Genomic DNA, 16,731 nt, shown 5'->3' with positions numbered 1-16,731 from the left:
TTTTGTTTATGCACCGTTCATAATCATCTTGAAATTTCCTCATGTTTCATTCATAGGATTGCACAGTGTAAATGGTTGCTGATTCTAATATCTAAATTTGTGCAGAAAACAGTGCTTTTGTTTGATCCCAAGCCATTTTAAGGTACGTGCTAAATATCTGCTCCCCTACTCCATCAACTCTCTCTCTCTCTCTCCAATTCCTAACTTTCTAGGGCCCATAAAATTCTTTCAAGTAGAGTTCTGAAAGGATCAACTGCATTGTCAGTGTAGAAAACATTAGCTCCTTGTGAGTTTTGTTTGAATGACTTGATGATGAAGCACCGAATCTGATCGGTTCTTTGTGTTTTCCTTCTGAAGTCTGCAAAGCTGATGGCTTTCATGGAAGATGTTCCTGTTTGTAAATATGCTTTTCTTACACTGGTTGGCTTAAAGTTTTGACGTTGTTCAGATGTATCAGACCGTGGTTCTATATTGTATAGCTGTAGTGAAGCATCAATGGCTTCTTTTCTACATTGAGTCTGGCTTCGATTCAAGTCTGAAGAACTCTTAGGAAGATTAGAAGAGATGGGATGTTCTACTTCGAAGCTGGAAGATGAAGACGCCGTCCGTCTCTGCCGTGACAGGAAAAACTTCATCAAGCAAGCTATCGAGCATAGGAACCAGTTTGGCTATGGCCACATTGCATACATAGAATCGCTGATGAGAGTCTCCCAGGCTCTCCGCGATTATGCTGCGGATGATGAGCATCATTTCTTCTTGACTGCTTGCAGAAGTATTCCATCACAGCCTGCTAGAAGATTAAGCCCGGAGATCGTCATGGTTCCTAAGCAATCCTTCCCACCACAGCAAAAGCAGTCCGAGAGAAGCACCTCCTTTTTTGCAGTAAACTACATGAAGGCAGGATGGAATCCATCGATTTCAGTGGAGCAATGGCCTGAGACACCGGAAACTGTGAGAACAGAATACTATTACCCTACAGGTCATTATGGTGTTGAAGGCTATACTCCCGCAGAGGCTCCAACCACGGACTCATCATTCTTCTCCTCTTCATATGCAAGACCAAAATATCCACCAGCATCGCCCCAGGCTTCACAATCGGACATCTTCTGGAACCCTTTCTCATCTTTGAACACCGATTTGTATGCCTATGGAAACAGTTCTGAAGATGTTCTGCTCGATGAAGATGCCGATAGGCTAAGGAAGGTCAGACAGGAAGAAGGGATACCTGACCTGGAAGAAGAAGAAGATGATGATGATGATGATGAGGGAATTCAGAATGTACAGATGAAGGAAGAAGGTTCCAGGATTCATCCAAAGCCAACTGCAAAGCTAATTGCTAGTGAACAAACAGCTGATGTCAGTAGGAAGAATGACAAAGTGAATGAAATAAAGGAGTACCGATCACAAGGTGGGCAGAGTACTGAAGTATCAGAAACTCGAAATGCAGTAGAACATGAGGTTAACAATGGTCCGGAAATTGTTGGGAATGGAAATGGAAATTATGGAACACATGAAACTCCTGGTTTCACTGCATATGTAAACAGAAGACCGACGAGCATGGGAGAGGTCATGGAGAATGTTGAGGCCCAATTTGTCATACTTTGTGATTTTGCTAATGAGCTCTCTTTAATTCTGGAAGCCAGCAGGGTTCAGCCCTCTTCTTCCCCGCTAGAATGTAAGAACATCATGTCTGCTCTCTCTAGATTCCATTCTGCAACTTCTCAAGTATGCAATATGTTGACCCTGATAAATTTTTTGCTTTGTGGTAAACAGCTTTTAGGATGTTGAATCCAGCTGCTTTGCTTCGTTCAGCATCATCATCACGCTCATCATCATCTAGGTTTCTTCAAGTTTCATCTGGTCGTACTAATGATGCCTATGAAAGCAGCAACAATGACATAGAGGAATCTTGTACGGTATCTCGAAGCCACAAGTCAACATTAGAGAGATTATATGCATGGGAGAAGAAGCTATATGAGGAAATAAAGGTACTTCAATTATTAGGCAGACACCAAATTTCTAATACAAAATCAAATTTGTTTACTTTCTCACATCCATATGTTTGTTGGGCAGTGTGGGGAACGTGCACGAATAGATTATGAAAAGAAATGCATGCAGCTGAGGTTTCATGATATCAATGGGGAAGAGCCTTTTGTTGTCGATAAGACTAGAGTAGCTATAAGAGATCTCCAAACTCGGCTCAGGGTTTCCATAAGTTCTGTCGAGTACATATCAAAAAGAATTGAGGCATTACGGGACCAGGAATTGCACCCGCAGGTTATGGAGTTGATCCAAGGGTAAGTTACAGTATATTTGCTACTTGTTAAGCCTTCTCGTTCAAGTAATAGTTTGACTGTTAAATACAAAAGGCACACAGCTTATTTCATTGTGAATGAGAACATCGTGTTTGCTCAAATTTCTAGATAGTCACACTCTCATGTAAAGGCAATGTCTTAGATTAGTATCTATATGAATGAAAATGCTTGTGCTAATGAATTTGAATGCACTGAGAACATATACTAATAACTAGAGAACAAATGTAGATACATAATCACCGAAAGACCAGCCCCAGAAGATTTATTTTCTAGAGTGCTCTTTCATTCAGAAGAACAGCAATTTATAGTTTGTTCAAGCTGTCACAAAACTGCATACTTAATCTTCAACTTTTTCATCTACTCTTCAAATGTTAATGATTTAGAGCAAAATAATCATAATATATGAGGTACACTTAGACTCCACTTTAGTTTAATTACAATCAAAATTCCAAAAAGAAAAAGAAAATACACGTCTTTTATCGTTTGTAATGATGATCATGAGAAAGCTAAACTCACAATCTATCTGCTAAGAGGTTTTTACCATGTAGGAGATGGAGTTGAGCTATTTTAGAGTTCATTAGCTTCAGAGTAGTTCATCACTTGTTATGTGATTTGGTCTCATGTAGAATACTTGCACGTTGAGTGTTTTATTTTTCTTGATTTTGGTTTTACTACAAGCAGATTATGAAGCCTAATTAACTTAATTAGAACCAAAATACCAAAAAAGAAAAAAGAAAATAAAATGTTGTTACCATTTGTAATGATGAACATGAGAAAGCTAAACAAAAAACCTTATTACTACTCTTAGATGATCTTACATGCTAAGATATCTTTTTTAAGAAGGGAGATGGAGTTGAGCTAGTACGATTTGGTCTACTTCAGGATACTTGCTTGTTGAGGCACTTCTCTGCTTTAGGATGGCCTTTCCCTATTGTATGCGACCTTTTCCTATTCTACAATTGCTTGTTTTATTATCCTGAAGCCACACATTAGAGAAGCTTATGCTCAATGCTAGAAATACTATGTAACATCCAAGATTTCAAGGACAAACTAGTAGACTTGCATATATGGGTTGACTTTAGAGAGAGATTGAGCACCAGGGATGGTGATGCAGGGGAGTTAGACATACCAATCACATCAAGTGACCAGAGTGTAGAATGATGAAATAAAAAGGAAAAATACTCATCTGTGCAGTGGATATATTTCAGAAACATATTCTCAATGTGAAAGCCTTGTGTGAATAATACTTCCTGATAGGTGTTAGTAGATAGCACTTGATCGAAAAAATCTGTGACAGAGGCAAGAGTGACTATCACAAGTTTAATTTTCTACATTAAGAGTTATAAAGGAAGGGTTGTCTTTGCCATCATACCAAGGGATGTTAATAATCTTTTAGGTTGCAAATGGATTTAGCAAAATTGGGGGGATTAATGTCTGTGAATTCTTCTGTATTCACTTCAATTTTTTGAGGATTATGTTATCTATTCCAAACATCATTTTAACTCTTTCCTCCTCTATAATTGATGATTTCTCTATTTGAAAGAGTTAATCTGCATCTGTAAAACATGAAGAAATTGAAGCAGTAATCATTTTAAGATCAGTAATCATTTTAAGATTAGTCTTACTGCAGAACAAGCAGTACGAGCTCCTCAGTCACCCTTCCTCCCGCAGGTTAGCAAGGATGTGGAGGACCATGGCAGAGTGCCATCGGTGTCAAAAGCGCACGGTAGACGAGGCCAAGCTCCTGCTGTTCTCGCCCTCCACCGCCGCCGTACCCGTCGGCGTACCGCTGCCGAGGGCCTCTCGCGTCGCCGCTGCGCTCGAGGTGGAGCTCCGGAACTGGACCTCTCGCCTCGCGGCCTGGGTCCAGGCCCAGCGGTGCTACGCCCGCGCCCTCGCCGGTTGGATCCGCCGGTGCGCCCCGCCGACCCTTGACGCCACGGCCCCGACCCCCAGTCGCTCCGGCGGCGGACCGGCTCCACCGGTCTACACCGCCTGCGTGCGGTGGTCGCGGCTAATGGATTCGGTGAGCGAGGCGGCGGCGATCGAGGGGCTGGAGATGTTCGTGGCGGGGGTGGCGTCGATGGTGGCCGGGCATAAGCGGGAGGAGGAGGAGGTTGAGGATCCTAGGCGGGCGGCGGTGCTGGGGCCGAAGGTGGTGTGCGCGGGGCTGGCGGTGTCTGTGGGAGCGTTGGCCGACTTAGCCGCGAACTCCGCGGAAGGGTACGAGGAGCTGGTGAGGACGCTGCCCTCCGGTTGACTTACGAATCGTTGTTTGACTCGCCCCATCATCAATTGGGGTCGCCTCCACGTGTTCGATAACTCATGACGGAAATAGAATGTATACAAAATCATTCAAATACTCTTTGATCATTGAATATAAATTTTACTCTCTAAAAACACAAACAAACAAATAAAAAAAATTAACTATTTTAAGATATGTGTTGGGATCTTAATAACATTAAGAGGGGCTTAAATTAGTGTAATAACATTTTAATCAATTTTAAAATTTCGATCAATAAATTAATATATTTTAAAATTTTAATTAATCAAGTTAAAATTGTAAGTAAAGATAATAAAACTGAGTTACAAGTAAAGGGATAAGTAAAAGAAAAAATTAATTTAAGTCCTATATCCCTTCTCAATTTCTTGGGGTCATTTATTTTCACTATCAATTTTTTTTTATCCTTATTATAACATTCTTATTTTTTTATAGGTTTATGAGATAATATTCATATCATCCTTTTACAAGAATGAGACTTAAATTATGCTCATATTATAATATTTTGTTAGCTCAGAAATACATGTTTTATCAATTGAGTAGGAATATATTTATAAGTTTCAAAAAACTTCAAGAATGGAATTAAAAATTTAAATCCATAAAATTTCAATATATAGGTGATACTATCATTGACGACATTAGACGGTTACTATCATTATAACTTTTGACACGAGCTAAACTCTAATAATACTATCATCATAATTTTTGAATATTTGGTGATACTGCTATCGTGTACCACCATTAAAAAAAGTTGATAAAGCATAAATATTATTTATCGACTAACTTAGGTGGTACTACTTCTTATTCTTAGGCCTAGTGGTATCATCGTCCAAGTCTTGTTTAGACAACCGATTTAATCTTTTAATGATCAATTTGCCCGACTTCAATTTAGCCCAAAAGATTATTTTAGATATTTAATTAGATAAATGATTTATACACTTTTAGCTCTTGTTCTAATGGTGCGGTTTGAGACTATATAGTAGCAGCTATCTTTCATGAGAAAGAACAAGTTCTTACTTGATGTTTACATTTATATGTATACAGATAGATAGATGCGAAAAGTGTTGGATATGAAAATTTTGAGGGTTTGAAGTCTTATCCTCCATTGCTGTTTCCTCTTCTTCGTTTCCAATCCGAAAGATCATGCGGCGTGATGATCCTAATCTTACATCAAGTTCCCAAAGAGACTGTGGAGCTTTACAACTCGATACTGGAGCCGAACAAATAAAAAAATCAATATTTTTTTCTTTGGTTTCCAGACATAACAAAAAACAGAAATAAAATAACACGACACCGCCCAAACGGAGCCGATCGGAACGGGGAAATAGTAAGAGTGATTAGGTTGTCTGAGTCGGAGCAAACCCTCTCAAGGAGACGAAACCCCAACCATCGCCACATCTCCCTCCTCCTCCTCCTCCTCCTCCCTCGAGATTGGAGATTGAGAGGGTCGGCGACGCGAAGAAGCCGGTGGTCGCCCGTGGTCTCCTGGAACGGCGGCTTCAGCTTCACGCTCCAGTTCTACGGCGCCAATCCCGATTCCGGCACGTCCTTCTCCTCTTTTTCTCTTGCGCCCTTTCGATGGTCCCTGCTTTGATGTTTAGTTTCTCTTCTGGTCGATGTGGTTCCCTGTTTGTTTTGGCTTGCGATTGGCGTCGCGGGTTGGCTTCTCTCCATCGTTTGCGGATGCTTCCTGTTGCTTCATCCAGCCACCTTTCTGCGACATCGCATTAGCCCTTAGTACTGGCGATGGCGCACACTCTTGAAGTATGCCGATAGTTTATGAACTTGATGGTGAGCACATCGATTCTTCCTTTTATCCAGATCAAGTTATACAAATTTTGTTGGCCAAATACTTCTCGTTAATTGCTGTGGACTGTTCTCAAGAAATACACCGTCAATGCCGGTCCGAAACCTGGATTAAAAAAGGAGAGGTTCGAATTAGGCACAGCCATATAAAGTTATGCAGATCTCATACACATGGATCTTAATCACATTCTGTACAGGCCTAGGTCGTCATATCCGGGAGCTAAATGGTGGGAAAAGATCCACAGACACTTGGGTCATTAGAGGTTTTTGTTGTGATTGTTGTTGTATTTGCGGTAGACTATTCTCAACATAAAATGTCATTTCTCATATTTCTTGCTTTGTAGATCACATACCGTATGTTGAGCATGGGGATTGAGTTATTGAATGTCTGAATGAAGACAATATTATGAAGTTGGACTCCCAACTTTTGAAGGATTGCTTTTCCATATTGAGTATCCACGAAAGTGAGTATTAGCACGTGGCTTGCAGAGCCAGTGCAATACGAATTGTGGGTGTGTTCTGATAGTGTTATTTCGGATGACATATATTCCCTTGACCTTCCCCGTTTATGATGAAGATTCTCCACTAGAAAAATGCTCAAGTAGTTAAGTAACGACATGGCATGACCATAACGCTTTAGAGAAAGCGGGAAAGGTCCACTATCTTGCAGAACTGCTAAAAAGTGCACTACACTATCTATAAAAGTGATATAAATGGACTTATAATGCTTCAAAACCACTTGTTCTTGCTATGATGAAGCAACCAAGCCTTATGTGAACCATTATACTATGCCTAAAGGCTTCCTGGAACCTCATAATTGTAATTAAGCTTTCCAAATCTTTCTGATCATTCTTTCAAGCTTTGTAGTTTATGTTGAACTGGTTGTACCAAATGTCTTCCTATTCACTTCCATCTTTTTTAGATGCGCAAATTTCACTATTCATGCAATTGTACTTTGGTTTGTTTGATTCCTTGATAAGTAACATAAGTTGCAACTGGTGTATACCTCTTCTCTTCTCAGAATTGTTTTGTTTGTTGTGTGTGTTTTTAGTGCAAGCTGTAATTTTAAACTCATTAGATTAAGACTTCTATGTTACTGGTATATTGGAGAGCAGATCTATCATGTGAGACCCTATCTGAAATTAGTGTTTTTTGTCAGTAGGAATGTACTTAAAAGAACCCTTTTCCCTATCAAAATTTTTTTTTTTTTTTTTTTTTGCCATCACATAATTTGATGCTGAGACCAGCTTAGCATTATATTCACAACAGCTTAAGTGGATTCTGAGAGTTGGAACTTATTTTCTTTGTCTGCAGGCCCTACTAGTGCAGGTACATTTTTTCTTGGACAAGCTGCTTTTGTCATCCTTGCTTTGTTAGTAAGTGTGGTTGCTTCTTTATCATGTTGTGCCGTAGATGCTAATTGCTGATTTATTTTTTATGGATCATATAATTGATCTTCTAACGCTTGGAATCCGTGGACATTTTATATGTTCCACATTTTCCAGCTAAAGAATGAGAAAAAAGGATTTACTTCAGTTTGTCGTATTGATAAGAAGATTGTTCACACTATTATTATTTCATTCTTGTCTTAGTCATGACAAAACTTTACCCTTACGGCATACAGATCGAAGCTGGCGAAATTACCTTTATTTTGCCACTTCATTTCCTCCTACAAATTGATATACAAGGAGCTTCATAAAACGTTTGTTAAAGTGCTAATGGTCAGTATGATGAGTAAAGAAAGCACACTTTCTTGAAAGCAAGATCGGGACTTTAGGGAAGTTTGTTTTGTTAAACAGGAAGTAATTGCGATCCTTTGAATGGGACTTCACATTTCAATTAGAAGTGTTTGAATCAACTTTTTTTTTGGTTGTTTGCTTGGATAAAGTCTTTGGCCACTGATGGTTTACAATTATAATAGTTCAATTTTTGGTGATGCTATAATCAAAGATTGCAATTTTGTATTGGGATACTATACCAGTATTTAACTGGACTAATACATGTCGACTAGTACCAGTGTACTGACATATGGTACACCGGTATGTACCAAAGAGGAAGAAGAAGGAGAGGAGGAAGGGGGAAGAAAAAGGAAGAGGAGAAAGGCAGAAGAGGAGGAAGAAAGAGGAAGAGGAAGGTAGAATAGGAAGCAATGGGGAAGATGAGGATGAAAAGGAAGGAAGAAGAGGAGGAGGAGGAGGTGGAGGAGAAGAGGAAACATACCCATTGGCAGTGTGTGGTGGGCAGCGGTGGAAGGCAATGGGCTTTGTGCATCTTGCAGTTAGAGTTTGTGTCGCGGGCCTCATGAAATTTTTTTTGTATGGACCAGTCAGCTCGAAATGGGTCAGGCCATGTATCGGTTCACAACCAGCAAATACCAGTTGCTACAGACCTGTCTGGGCAAAAAGAAGTTATAAAACTTGATTGATTCAGTCAAAATGCTTCAAGTTATAAAAGATGTTGGTTGCTTGCTACTGTATTTGTCGGAAAGATTTAAAATGCCAGTTAATGTACTTATTATGTCTGATAGTTGTCTTTGTTCTGAAGAAATTTGACACTGTAACTAGTCATATGCCTAAGGAAGGACCTTTTATTGCTTTTAGTAGCTTTTACCTTTTATCTATTAGCAGTTGCCTAGTACTTCATCCTACATATATTTGCAGAAGTTATGTTTTGTTTTAACATCAGTTCAGTGGATTTTTAGTTGAAGCAGATTCTAATAATACTTTATTTGTTCTTAACCTACATATATCTTATTAATCAGCTGGTTCACTGTTTGACTTTGTTCGAGTAGATTATTATTTTTCTTTTTCACTAGGAAGTTGATTGTTTACGTTTTTATAACTTGAATTCAGTTGGTTACAAAAGTTATATGCATGAAATTTTGGTCTGGTATCGATAGCAACTGATGGTCAGACCAAAACAGAGTGGTAACCCAACACTCATTAGGAGGATGATGCACACTGGCAGGAGGGTGAAGGGGTTGTGTATTGGTACTAGTAGGAGGTGACGTGTTCTGGTAGGAGTGGTGGCGGTGACAAAAGTAGGGAGAAGAGGAGGTGGCAGATATCAGCTGGATTTCATTCTGATAGACAGAAACATTCTTACTATCATGAATCTTCAAGATATCTTTATGTTCTAAATTTATCGTGTAGAAACAATCAGCTTCTGGCCTATGGACAAAAAAATTCAGTGCAAAAAAATTCAGTGTAGAAACAATCAGATTATATTTCAGTGCAAAAAAATTCTTAGTTATTTATATTTTATTATCTCGATGTCTTTTAAGTTCCAATCTCTTAAAGAGCTAGTCTTAGGTTGTCCATGAACTGGAGACCGGTTTAGCTTTTTGCGAGCTTCCATGCCTCTTGACGAGTATTACCAAGAACCTCTGTGCGTCATCAATCGCAATTTGCTTGAAGTTCCATGCGATGCAACCTAGCAAGAGATTGCAATTAGGGCTAATTCTTGCAAGTCGGTATTATTTGGGTGCTACACGACTTAGAGTTTGGGGTTCAACTAAGTCTTTGTAAAGTGGTACAGGAACACTCACTATCCTCATGCTTCTGGGATGGTACCACCTGATATTAAGATTTATATGTTATGCATTGTTTTGCATATCCAATAGTGGGAGAGGATATCTTTTTATCTTGGAACCTTTTTGTGGTGAAATGGGCTCACTCCTCAAATTCACCTGTTTGGTTGACGATCTCGTTTCGACATTTTTTTCCAGGTTTTCTTATTTCCTCATTTTTATGCATAATAACTGCACATCCAACTAAAGTGATATCAAAAACATACTTTTGATTTGAATGCTAATATATAGTTTTATCTTGGGTTTGTGTAGCTTTCTCTCGAGGAAGTAGAGTACTATGTAGTATATACAAAGATAACTTATTTTTGTTGTGACTCGTATCTATAATTTGATTAATGTATACTACTTTGCAAATTTTTCCAAGTTGGTGTTGTTTTCTACCTACAGTCACATTAGCATAATAACATTGCCTTCAGCATAATTTAAAGAAGGGAAACCTACAAAAAGAAGCCAAATCATTAGCAAATTATTTAGGCAATCTTTACAGATGAGCCAGCACGAATTTGCTTCAAATGTTACTGAGAAGTGACTGCAGTATGGTAATACAAAAGAAAGGGATCACTTCATCAAGGAAATAGTTGCAAGAGGCTGCAGAAGAAAGAAGAAATGAAAAAGAAATAAGAGAGGAAAGAAATAGAGAAGGAAAAAAAAAAGGTTTACTGAAGGTTCGTTTTGGCACCAAGAAATTCACATGTTTTTGGATTATCAAGTTTTCCTGCTAATCAGAAAAGTGTATAGGATTAGAGATTAATTTTGATCTTACAAGTTTAGTGTGATATTTGATTATGCTATTTGATTTTGGGGCTTGTGATTATGGCTTTCTGTTCTTACATGGACCTTTGGTTATATTGATGTTTTTCTAATCTGAATATGCATCCTTATAGCTATAATTATATATATTTATGGATAGTTAATGGTAGTATTCATATAAAGGTGCAAATATGACTTGTACTCTGATATGTCACCTTAATGGTACTTATGCTTTTATTTATGAAAAGACATTCAAATATGAGTTGCTTTGAAAAATTATCCTAAGCATTCTATATTAACAAGTTTATGAGTTGAAATGGAAATAAACTTATGTTATGATCCTTTTGTAGAAGTATTAAGAAAGATATAATGTTCGTGTCTTTTGAAAGCAAGTATTGCTCATATAAAAGATTCAAAAGTTCAAGTAGATATTTATTTGTTGTAAGTTTTGACTAATATATGGTCTTGGCGTTTACTAATCTGTTGCTTGCTCATATCTGAAATATTAAACAAGATGGCAGTAGGATAATGATTTATTCTCCATATCTGGACATTTTTTAGGGATTGAATATGAATTTTTTCCTGAAGGTCGAGAGCTGTTTCTGTTTATAAATTCTTCAGAATTGCGGATAAAGAACTAGTACTGTGCCAAAACTTGAAAATCTCCTAGTTTGGCCTATTCTTTTTCATTCTACTTGATGCATGTTAGAGTTCTAAATGGAGTAGCAGTATAACATAGTAATGCTCGTCCCTAGTAGCAGGAAGCTTGTTTCCATGGTGCTGTAGGTAATTCCATTGTTTCTTAAAAAAAAATATCTTGCTTTGAACCCAAGCATTTTCTTATTGAAGGTTCAAAAAAATGTGGCTTCCGTGCTTGTAACGACACCTGCACCTTTGTTCTTCTTACTTCAGAAAACATTAGCTAATCCAATGTGAATGTATATGATGTCATATATCTGCACTGTGTTCATTATATAGGTAAATATGTACTATTTAGTGCAATCCTTGGTGTGCCTTGTACCAGATGGCTTTGTCTTCTTTTGGCCGACACATGATGGAACTGCTAGCTGATATGTTGCTATCCTGGTCTTTACTTGGTTTTAACAATCCATGAACACTACAGTCAATAGTGTCTATGAAAAAAGATTCAGTTATATGTTCTCCATATGTCAGGTAGAAAATGCTTATAGTAAACCATAGAAAATGCTCAGTTATATGTTGCTATCCTGGTCTTTACTCGGTTTTTTTATTACTGAGCGAAAACCGTTAACGAACCCTAGTAATACTGATTGAGTTTGTAATTCATTTCCAGTAATTAAATTAGTTGAACAATTCTCACTCCTAGAATTTCTTGGTTCTTGTGGAAATGATGCTTTACATAATTGAATGCAGCTTGAGAATAGAGCACATTGGGAATTTGTTTGTTCACTGATGTTTGTCTTTGTCATGGTGTTGATGTTTATTATCATTGACATGTGTTCTTTCTGGGTAATGATGAAGGATTCATTTCCATCTCTGTGGTTCAGAAGATTCTTGAAACATGCACTGATGAACATTGTGCAATCTTGCTCGATCACATAAAAGTTGATCTGCAGGCTTTGGAGAAAGTTGCCTACAAGAAACATATGGTTGCTTGGGCAGAGCGGTCATGTGGTGAAGGTATGTGGCTTCAAGCTCTAGTCGTTAATTTTGAGAAAGTTCCTTTAATAAAAGATATATACTACATGCAAATTTGAACTTAAAAGAGTTTTATAATTGTCATATATGTCGCAAGCAATTTGAAGATGATTAAAACTGCTCAGTACGGTGCCCTTGTTTTGGTTCAAGCCAATGCCAACGCTAGCTGGTGTTTTTTTACAGTTTTCTTAAAATTATGATGTATCACTGCATGTTATCAGCTTCATTATGCATTTTTCTCAAATTTATCATTCATACTCTGCATTCTATAAGAATTAGCATAAGCCTGGCTTCCTTCAGTAACATCAGTTTGGAGTGGGACTTGCATTCTGTTCGATTACTTATATCCTATGATATAAACAAATGACTTGATCCATCGATTGACAAGTATATACCTCATATTAACATAATGACAGCACCGAGGACAATACAATGATGATGATAAAAAGAGAGTTATAATTCCTAAATACTTGTGTTGATCTGCTTTACTAATCGCCATTGAAATTTTCCTTACTTTATCCTTGTGCTCAAAATGATTTCATTTTCCTTTGCCCCAAATAATTTCAAAATGATTCAGAGGTTTGATCTGAATCTCTTTCGGTAAAACTAGGAAATAGTGAACTGTCTTTTATATAAAATTTTAGATTTCTTTTACCTGTATGGCACTGACCACCTGTTATAATCCTGGCACACCCAGCCCCGAGGGGCCTCAACCCCTTCTCACTCTTTAATTTATGTTTGTGTAGCTAATAATATTGCTCAGGCCAACCTAGTAGTTTTAATACTGAAGATTTAGCTGCCATTAAATGCTTCTGTTTTTTTCACTAAATTGGTATCCAAAATAGTTAGAACATTTCCGACTTGGTTATTGGCGATGATGTTAACCAGATGACATAGTTGTGTTCTGGATGAACACAGTATCTCCTGTGAATGATTGCAACATGAAGCAGCCAAGATGCGTTAGCCCCTGCGATTGAGTGCTTGATGATCATTATTGGATCTGTCTTCGAAACTCATCGTGTAAGTTTGTTTCATCAAATTGCTATGGGTTTAGACTTGATCACTCAAAAGTTACTGGAGTTTTATACTTTTTATGCAGATCCTTTGGGGCATCACACGAATCATAGATTTCGACTTTAATTAAACCAACGAACCAACCAGATTTATGTCAGAGTAACGTGATACAAATGATACAGCATGATGATGATGATGCCTGTGGTATACATCCCCTTGATTTACACGAAACAGTGGTGTAACGCTGGGTATTAATATATAAATCCAGCTTAGTGTCCGATGGTACAGAGGTTATTGAATTGGAGCTGCAGTCGACAAAGACCAACGCGTGTAACAACTGAGAATGATACTATGAATGATGATTATTCTGACGATTGAGATATGGCCAGATGCTTAGGAGAAGCCCAACCAGTGTTGCTGCTGCTGCTGCATCATCTAATTCCTTAGGAATTTAATGGTCCAAAGAATTGCAACATGTTGACTTCTCCGAAGACTCTCCGACCCAATGCAGCCAAAATTTACAAGACAAAAGGTTAAGAAGACAACTTGGCTGAGGGAGTCCCCACCCCTCACCCTTCAATTCAAGGCATCACCTACACTTTTAAAACACTTCCTGTTTCTCTTTTTACATATGCTACACCTGTGCTACCAATCTAATCTAATATCATCAACTCCTACCAAGGTCACACCTGAAGAGGAATTAAGGAAGAACAACAAATAAAAAGCTTATGCAGACATGTCGTTAGTCTCTCTGAGATCTTACTCCGGCGGCAGGTGAGCGCGCCTCATTTTCCTCCTCATCCGAATCGCCCTCTGATGAGCTCCCTGAATCGGAACCTACACCGAACAGATGTGATTACTCACAAGGAAATCAGCAGCAGCAGCAGCTGCAGCAAACCAAGGAGAAGCGGGGCTGCGGCATACCACTCGACGAAGAGGAATCGCTGTCGGAGCTACTGGAGGAGGTGGCGTAACCGGTGTCCTTCTGGATTTCCACCGGTGGGTAGTTCGTGATCGGTAATTCGTCACCAATGTCGACATCCTCCTCGGCGGTGTCTCCTTTCTTGCTCTTTTTCGCTGCAACTACTTCTGACGCATCGACCAGCACCGGAGACTGCCCAATAGCATGACCAGGTTAGTACTCCGAGGCTTCATCCATCGAGCAGAGACCAAGAGAGAGAGGATCCTAGCCATTACCATCTCGCCACCGCCTTCAGCTGGAAGTTGGGCGTCGGCAACTGCGGCGGAATGGCCAGCATGTAGCAGCAGCCCGTTGGCGATCGCCTCCTGCCTCTTCATCTTGCTCATCATCTTCTTGCAGTTGCACAGGAACCGATCGAGCGCCCAAAGCGTCTCCGTGTCCATGGTGTCGATGTCCAGCTCGATCTCGTCCCCGTTCTGCGTTGTGCTCACGTTCCCCTTCCGAACGATGTGCAAGACGTGAGACATCTTCTCCGGCGGAAGGTTCTGCAGCCCCTCGCTAAGCTTCTGCTTCTCCTCCATGCTCATCGGCCGCTTGTTCGGATCTTTAGCCTTGGGCTTCGGTTGCTTCACCAATGTCGTCCTCGCAACATGTGGATACTGCTGCCTTGGCTGCTCCTGGGGTGCCACCGAAAACGGAACCGGGCTTTGAACTGGAGGTGAAGCTGGGATTGGCAGCAGCGGACCAGGACTCGGTGCCGCCTCCGTAGAAACCCTGCACTGCTCCTCCTGCTTCTCATACTTATGGAAGGCTGGCCCGAACAGCCCTTCGAAATGACGGAGGAACTGTTCAGCAAGCTTGTGCACCTCGTGGCCCTTAGGGTTGTAGAGCAAGGCGTTGTTGAAGGTCAATCGTACGTCTGAAGCAAATTCTGCCGGCGACGGGTAGAGGCCGTTGTGGAGATTCTTCTTCACCGTGCCCAGGTCCATCGGCGTCTTGATGATCTGGAAGTAGTCGTGGAGACCCATGCCGATGACGTCCACGGGGGTGTTAAACCAAATGCTCTTCTTGTGCTTCATCAATTTGGAAAGAATCTGGCCGCACTTCTTCATCATGGCCGCGAGGAGCTTATCGGACTCCGACTCTTTGTTTGTCTTGGCGGAGAAGGTACCAGAGGGCCTCGAAGCCCAGGGATCAAGGGGTGGTAGGCCGGCGGAGGACGTGACCTCTCGGCCACCACCGGGGTAGATCCCCGACGCACCAAATCCGGCGGATCGAGTGGAGGACTGGATCTCCCTCGACTGGATCCGGATCATGAGACTCCGCACCTGGTCAAGCTCCGAGACAAGCCGCCGCTTCAGCTCTCTCAGCTCCGTCTTGGAGTAGGCCGAGATGTTGAAGGTCACGTAGCTCCCGCTGCCACCAGCAGCAGGATCCCTCCGGTGGTTGAGGTCAGCGGGTCTCCGGTTGAAGGAAGAGGAATCGTCAGACACAACGGCGGTGGCTGCCGGCGGCGCCTCCTCCTGCTCCATGGTTCGGAATCGCGCGGTGCGATCGCCGGCATAGTCGACGGTGCACAGGTTAGGGCAGGGCCTAGGGTTAGGGTTAGAAATGGGGTTCTTCCTCATATAAACCTTTGGTTCTCCCCAGCACGGCTCATTACTACTGGCGAGGAGCGCCGACGCCATCAACGGCGGGTAACGGCCTCAGATCGGCCGCGATCCAGCGAGCTCTCTCCGTTCCGGTGCTTCCCGGCCGATGTGGACCATCGGAGGTGGAGACTGGGAGGGGTGGGGAGGCGGCCAAGGGGCGGAGGGAGGCCGGCCGGAGGCAGCCGCGGAGGGGGCAGGGAGAGGAGGGAGGAAAAAGGGAGATGGGGCGAAGGTCGCGGTGAGGGCAACAGACGACCCTTCGGCTTGGCGAGGAGGAAGGGGCAGGGGTGCACCGCCTCTTAAAGGCGAGGAGATCTGCCCGGGGGCGAACAGGGCAGCATATCGGCCGTCGGTTCCCCAAGAGGGCGATCGAGCGGCCGAGACGGGTCCCATCGGACTGACCAGCGCTGTGACCGGCTCGCCTGTCACGGACGGTAGAGATGGCGGCTGCGGGGGCACGCGCCAACCATCGGCGAGCGGCGCTTTTATTATATTTTTATCCGCTTAGTAGGGAGTTGGAGGAGGTTTCATTTGGTTGGGATTTGGCGTGAGTTTGGGCCGCATGACCCGCGCGTTTGAGGGTTCTGCAGCTTACAACGCCTTCATTTATTCCATTCCCGAAGAAAGGAAAAGTTATTTATCAGTCTTTTTGCCGATTTTACTTTTTCCAGGGGGCAAAACGACGGGACCCACAGGAGGGGAAGGGAGAGGGATACAGAAGAAGA

General features: G+C 41.3%; 3 protein-coding genes across 8 annotated transcripts; 2 read left to right on the top strand and 1 right to left on the bottom strand.

The window, feature by feature from the left end:
• The first annotated feature begins 564 nt into the window (after positions 1-564).
• LOC135666129 (protein ROLLING AND ERECT LEAF 2-like) lies at positions 565-4,688 on the top strand. Of its 2 annotated transcripts, none has more exons than XM_065177675.1 (4): positions 565-1,675; positions 1,774-1,988; positions 2,074-2,297; positions 3,987-4,688. In XM_065177675.1, exons 1-4 carry the CDS (start codon positions 565-567, stop codon positions 4,573-4,575), a joined length of 2,139 nt encoding a protein of 712 aa, XP_065033747.1. In that variant the 3' UTR covers positions 4,576-4,688. The 2 variants fall into 2 exon arrangements, with proteins under 2 accessions (XP_065033747.1, XP_065033748.1); XM_065177676.1 differs by having other exon boundaries at positions 3,935-4,250.
• A 1,181-nt stretch (positions 4,689-5,869) lies between these two features.
• LOC135666127 (pumilio homolog 4-like) lies at positions 5,870-13,814 on the top strand. Of its 5 annotated transcripts, none has more exons than XM_065177674.1 (6): positions 5,870-6,137; positions 6,303-6,387; positions 7,717-7,731; positions 12,271-12,400; positions 13,307-13,438; positions 13,518-13,814. In XM_065177674.1, exons 2-5 carry the CDS (start codon positions 6,376-6,378, stop codon positions 13,393-13,395), a joined length of 246 nt encoding a protein of 81 aa, XP_065033746.1. In that variant the 5' UTR covers positions 5,870-6,137; positions 6,303-6,375; the 3' UTR covers positions 13,396-13,438; positions 13,518-13,814. The 5 variants fall into 5 exon arrangements, 4 of the variants coding, with proteins under 4 accessions (XP_065033746.1, XP_065033744.1, XP_065033743.1 ...); XR_010509702.1 differs by having other exon boundaries at positions 5,871-6,137; positions 7,717-7,778; positions 12,242-12,400; XM_065177672.1 differs by having other exon boundaries at positions 5,871-6,137; positions 12,268-12,400.
• A 151-nt stretch (positions 13,815-13,965) lies between these two features.
• LOC135666126 (transcription factor GTE7-like) lies at positions 13,966-16,496 on the bottom strand. The gene is made up of 3 exons (XM_065177669.1): positions 14,630-16,496; positions 14,357-14,546; positions 13,966-14,269 (listed from the first exon to the last, which is right to left on the bottom strand). Exons 1-3 carry the CDS (start codon positions 16,040-16,042, stop codon positions 14,175-14,177), a joined length of 1,698 nt encoding a protein of 565 aa, XP_065033741.1. The 5' UTR covers positions 16,043-16,496; the 3' UTR covers positions 13,966-14,174.
• Positions 16,497-16,731: the final 235 nt, after the last annotated feature.

The sequence above is a fragment of the Musa acuminata genome, unplaced genomic scaffold (genome assembly GCF_036884655.1).
Source record: "Musa acuminata AAA Group cultivar baxijiao unplaced genomic scaffold, Cavendish_Baxijiao_AAA HiC_scaffold_1073, whole genome shotgun sequence".
NCBI lineage: Eukaryota > Viridiplantae > Streptophyta > Magnoliopsida > Zingiberales > Musaceae > Musa > Musa acuminata.
The sequence above is the reverse complement of the archived record's forward strand: the minus strand, read 5'-3'. Positions and strand labels throughout refer to the sequence as shown.

What these genes read in the sequence shown, in the direction of transcription:
- LOC135666129 (XM_065177675.1), top strand. Translation starts at nt 565, where the DNA reads ATGGGATGTTCTACTTCGAAGCTGGAAGATGAAGACGCCGTCCGTCTC. An exon ending in CTCTTCTTCCCCGCTAGAAT is followed by an intron (nt 1,676 to 1,773) that starts GTAAGAACATCA and finishes TGTGGTAAACAG; the next exon opens with CTTTTAGGATGTTGAATCCA. An exon ending in AGCTATATGAGGAAATAAAG is followed by an intron (nt 1,989 to 2,073) that starts GTACTTCAATTA and finishes TTTGTTGGGCAG; the next exon opens with TGTGGGGAACGTGCACGAAT.
- LOC135666127 (XM_065177670.1), top strand. Translation starts at nt 6,363, where the DNA reads ATGCCGATAGTTTATGAACTTGATG. An exon ending in AGAGCGGTCATGTGGTGAAG is followed by an intron (nt 12,401 to 13,306) that starts GTATGTGGCTTC and finishes GATGTTAACCAG; the next exon opens with ATGACATAGTTGTGTTCTGG.
- LOC135666126 (XM_065177669.1), bottom strand. Translation starts at nt 16,042, where the DNA reads ATGGCGTCGGCGCTCCTCGCCAGTAGTAATGAGCCGTGCTGGGGAGAA. An exon ending in CTGAAGGCGGTGGCGAGATG is followed by an intron (nt 14,547 to 14,629) that starts GTAATGGCTAGG and finishes GCTATTGGGCAG; the next exon opens with TCTCCGGTGCTGGTCGATGC. An exon ending in CGATTCCTCTTCGTCGAGTG is followed by an intron (nt 14,270 to 14,356) that starts GTATGCCGCAGC and finishes TGTTCGGTGTAG; the next exon opens with GTTCCGATTCAGGGAGCTCA.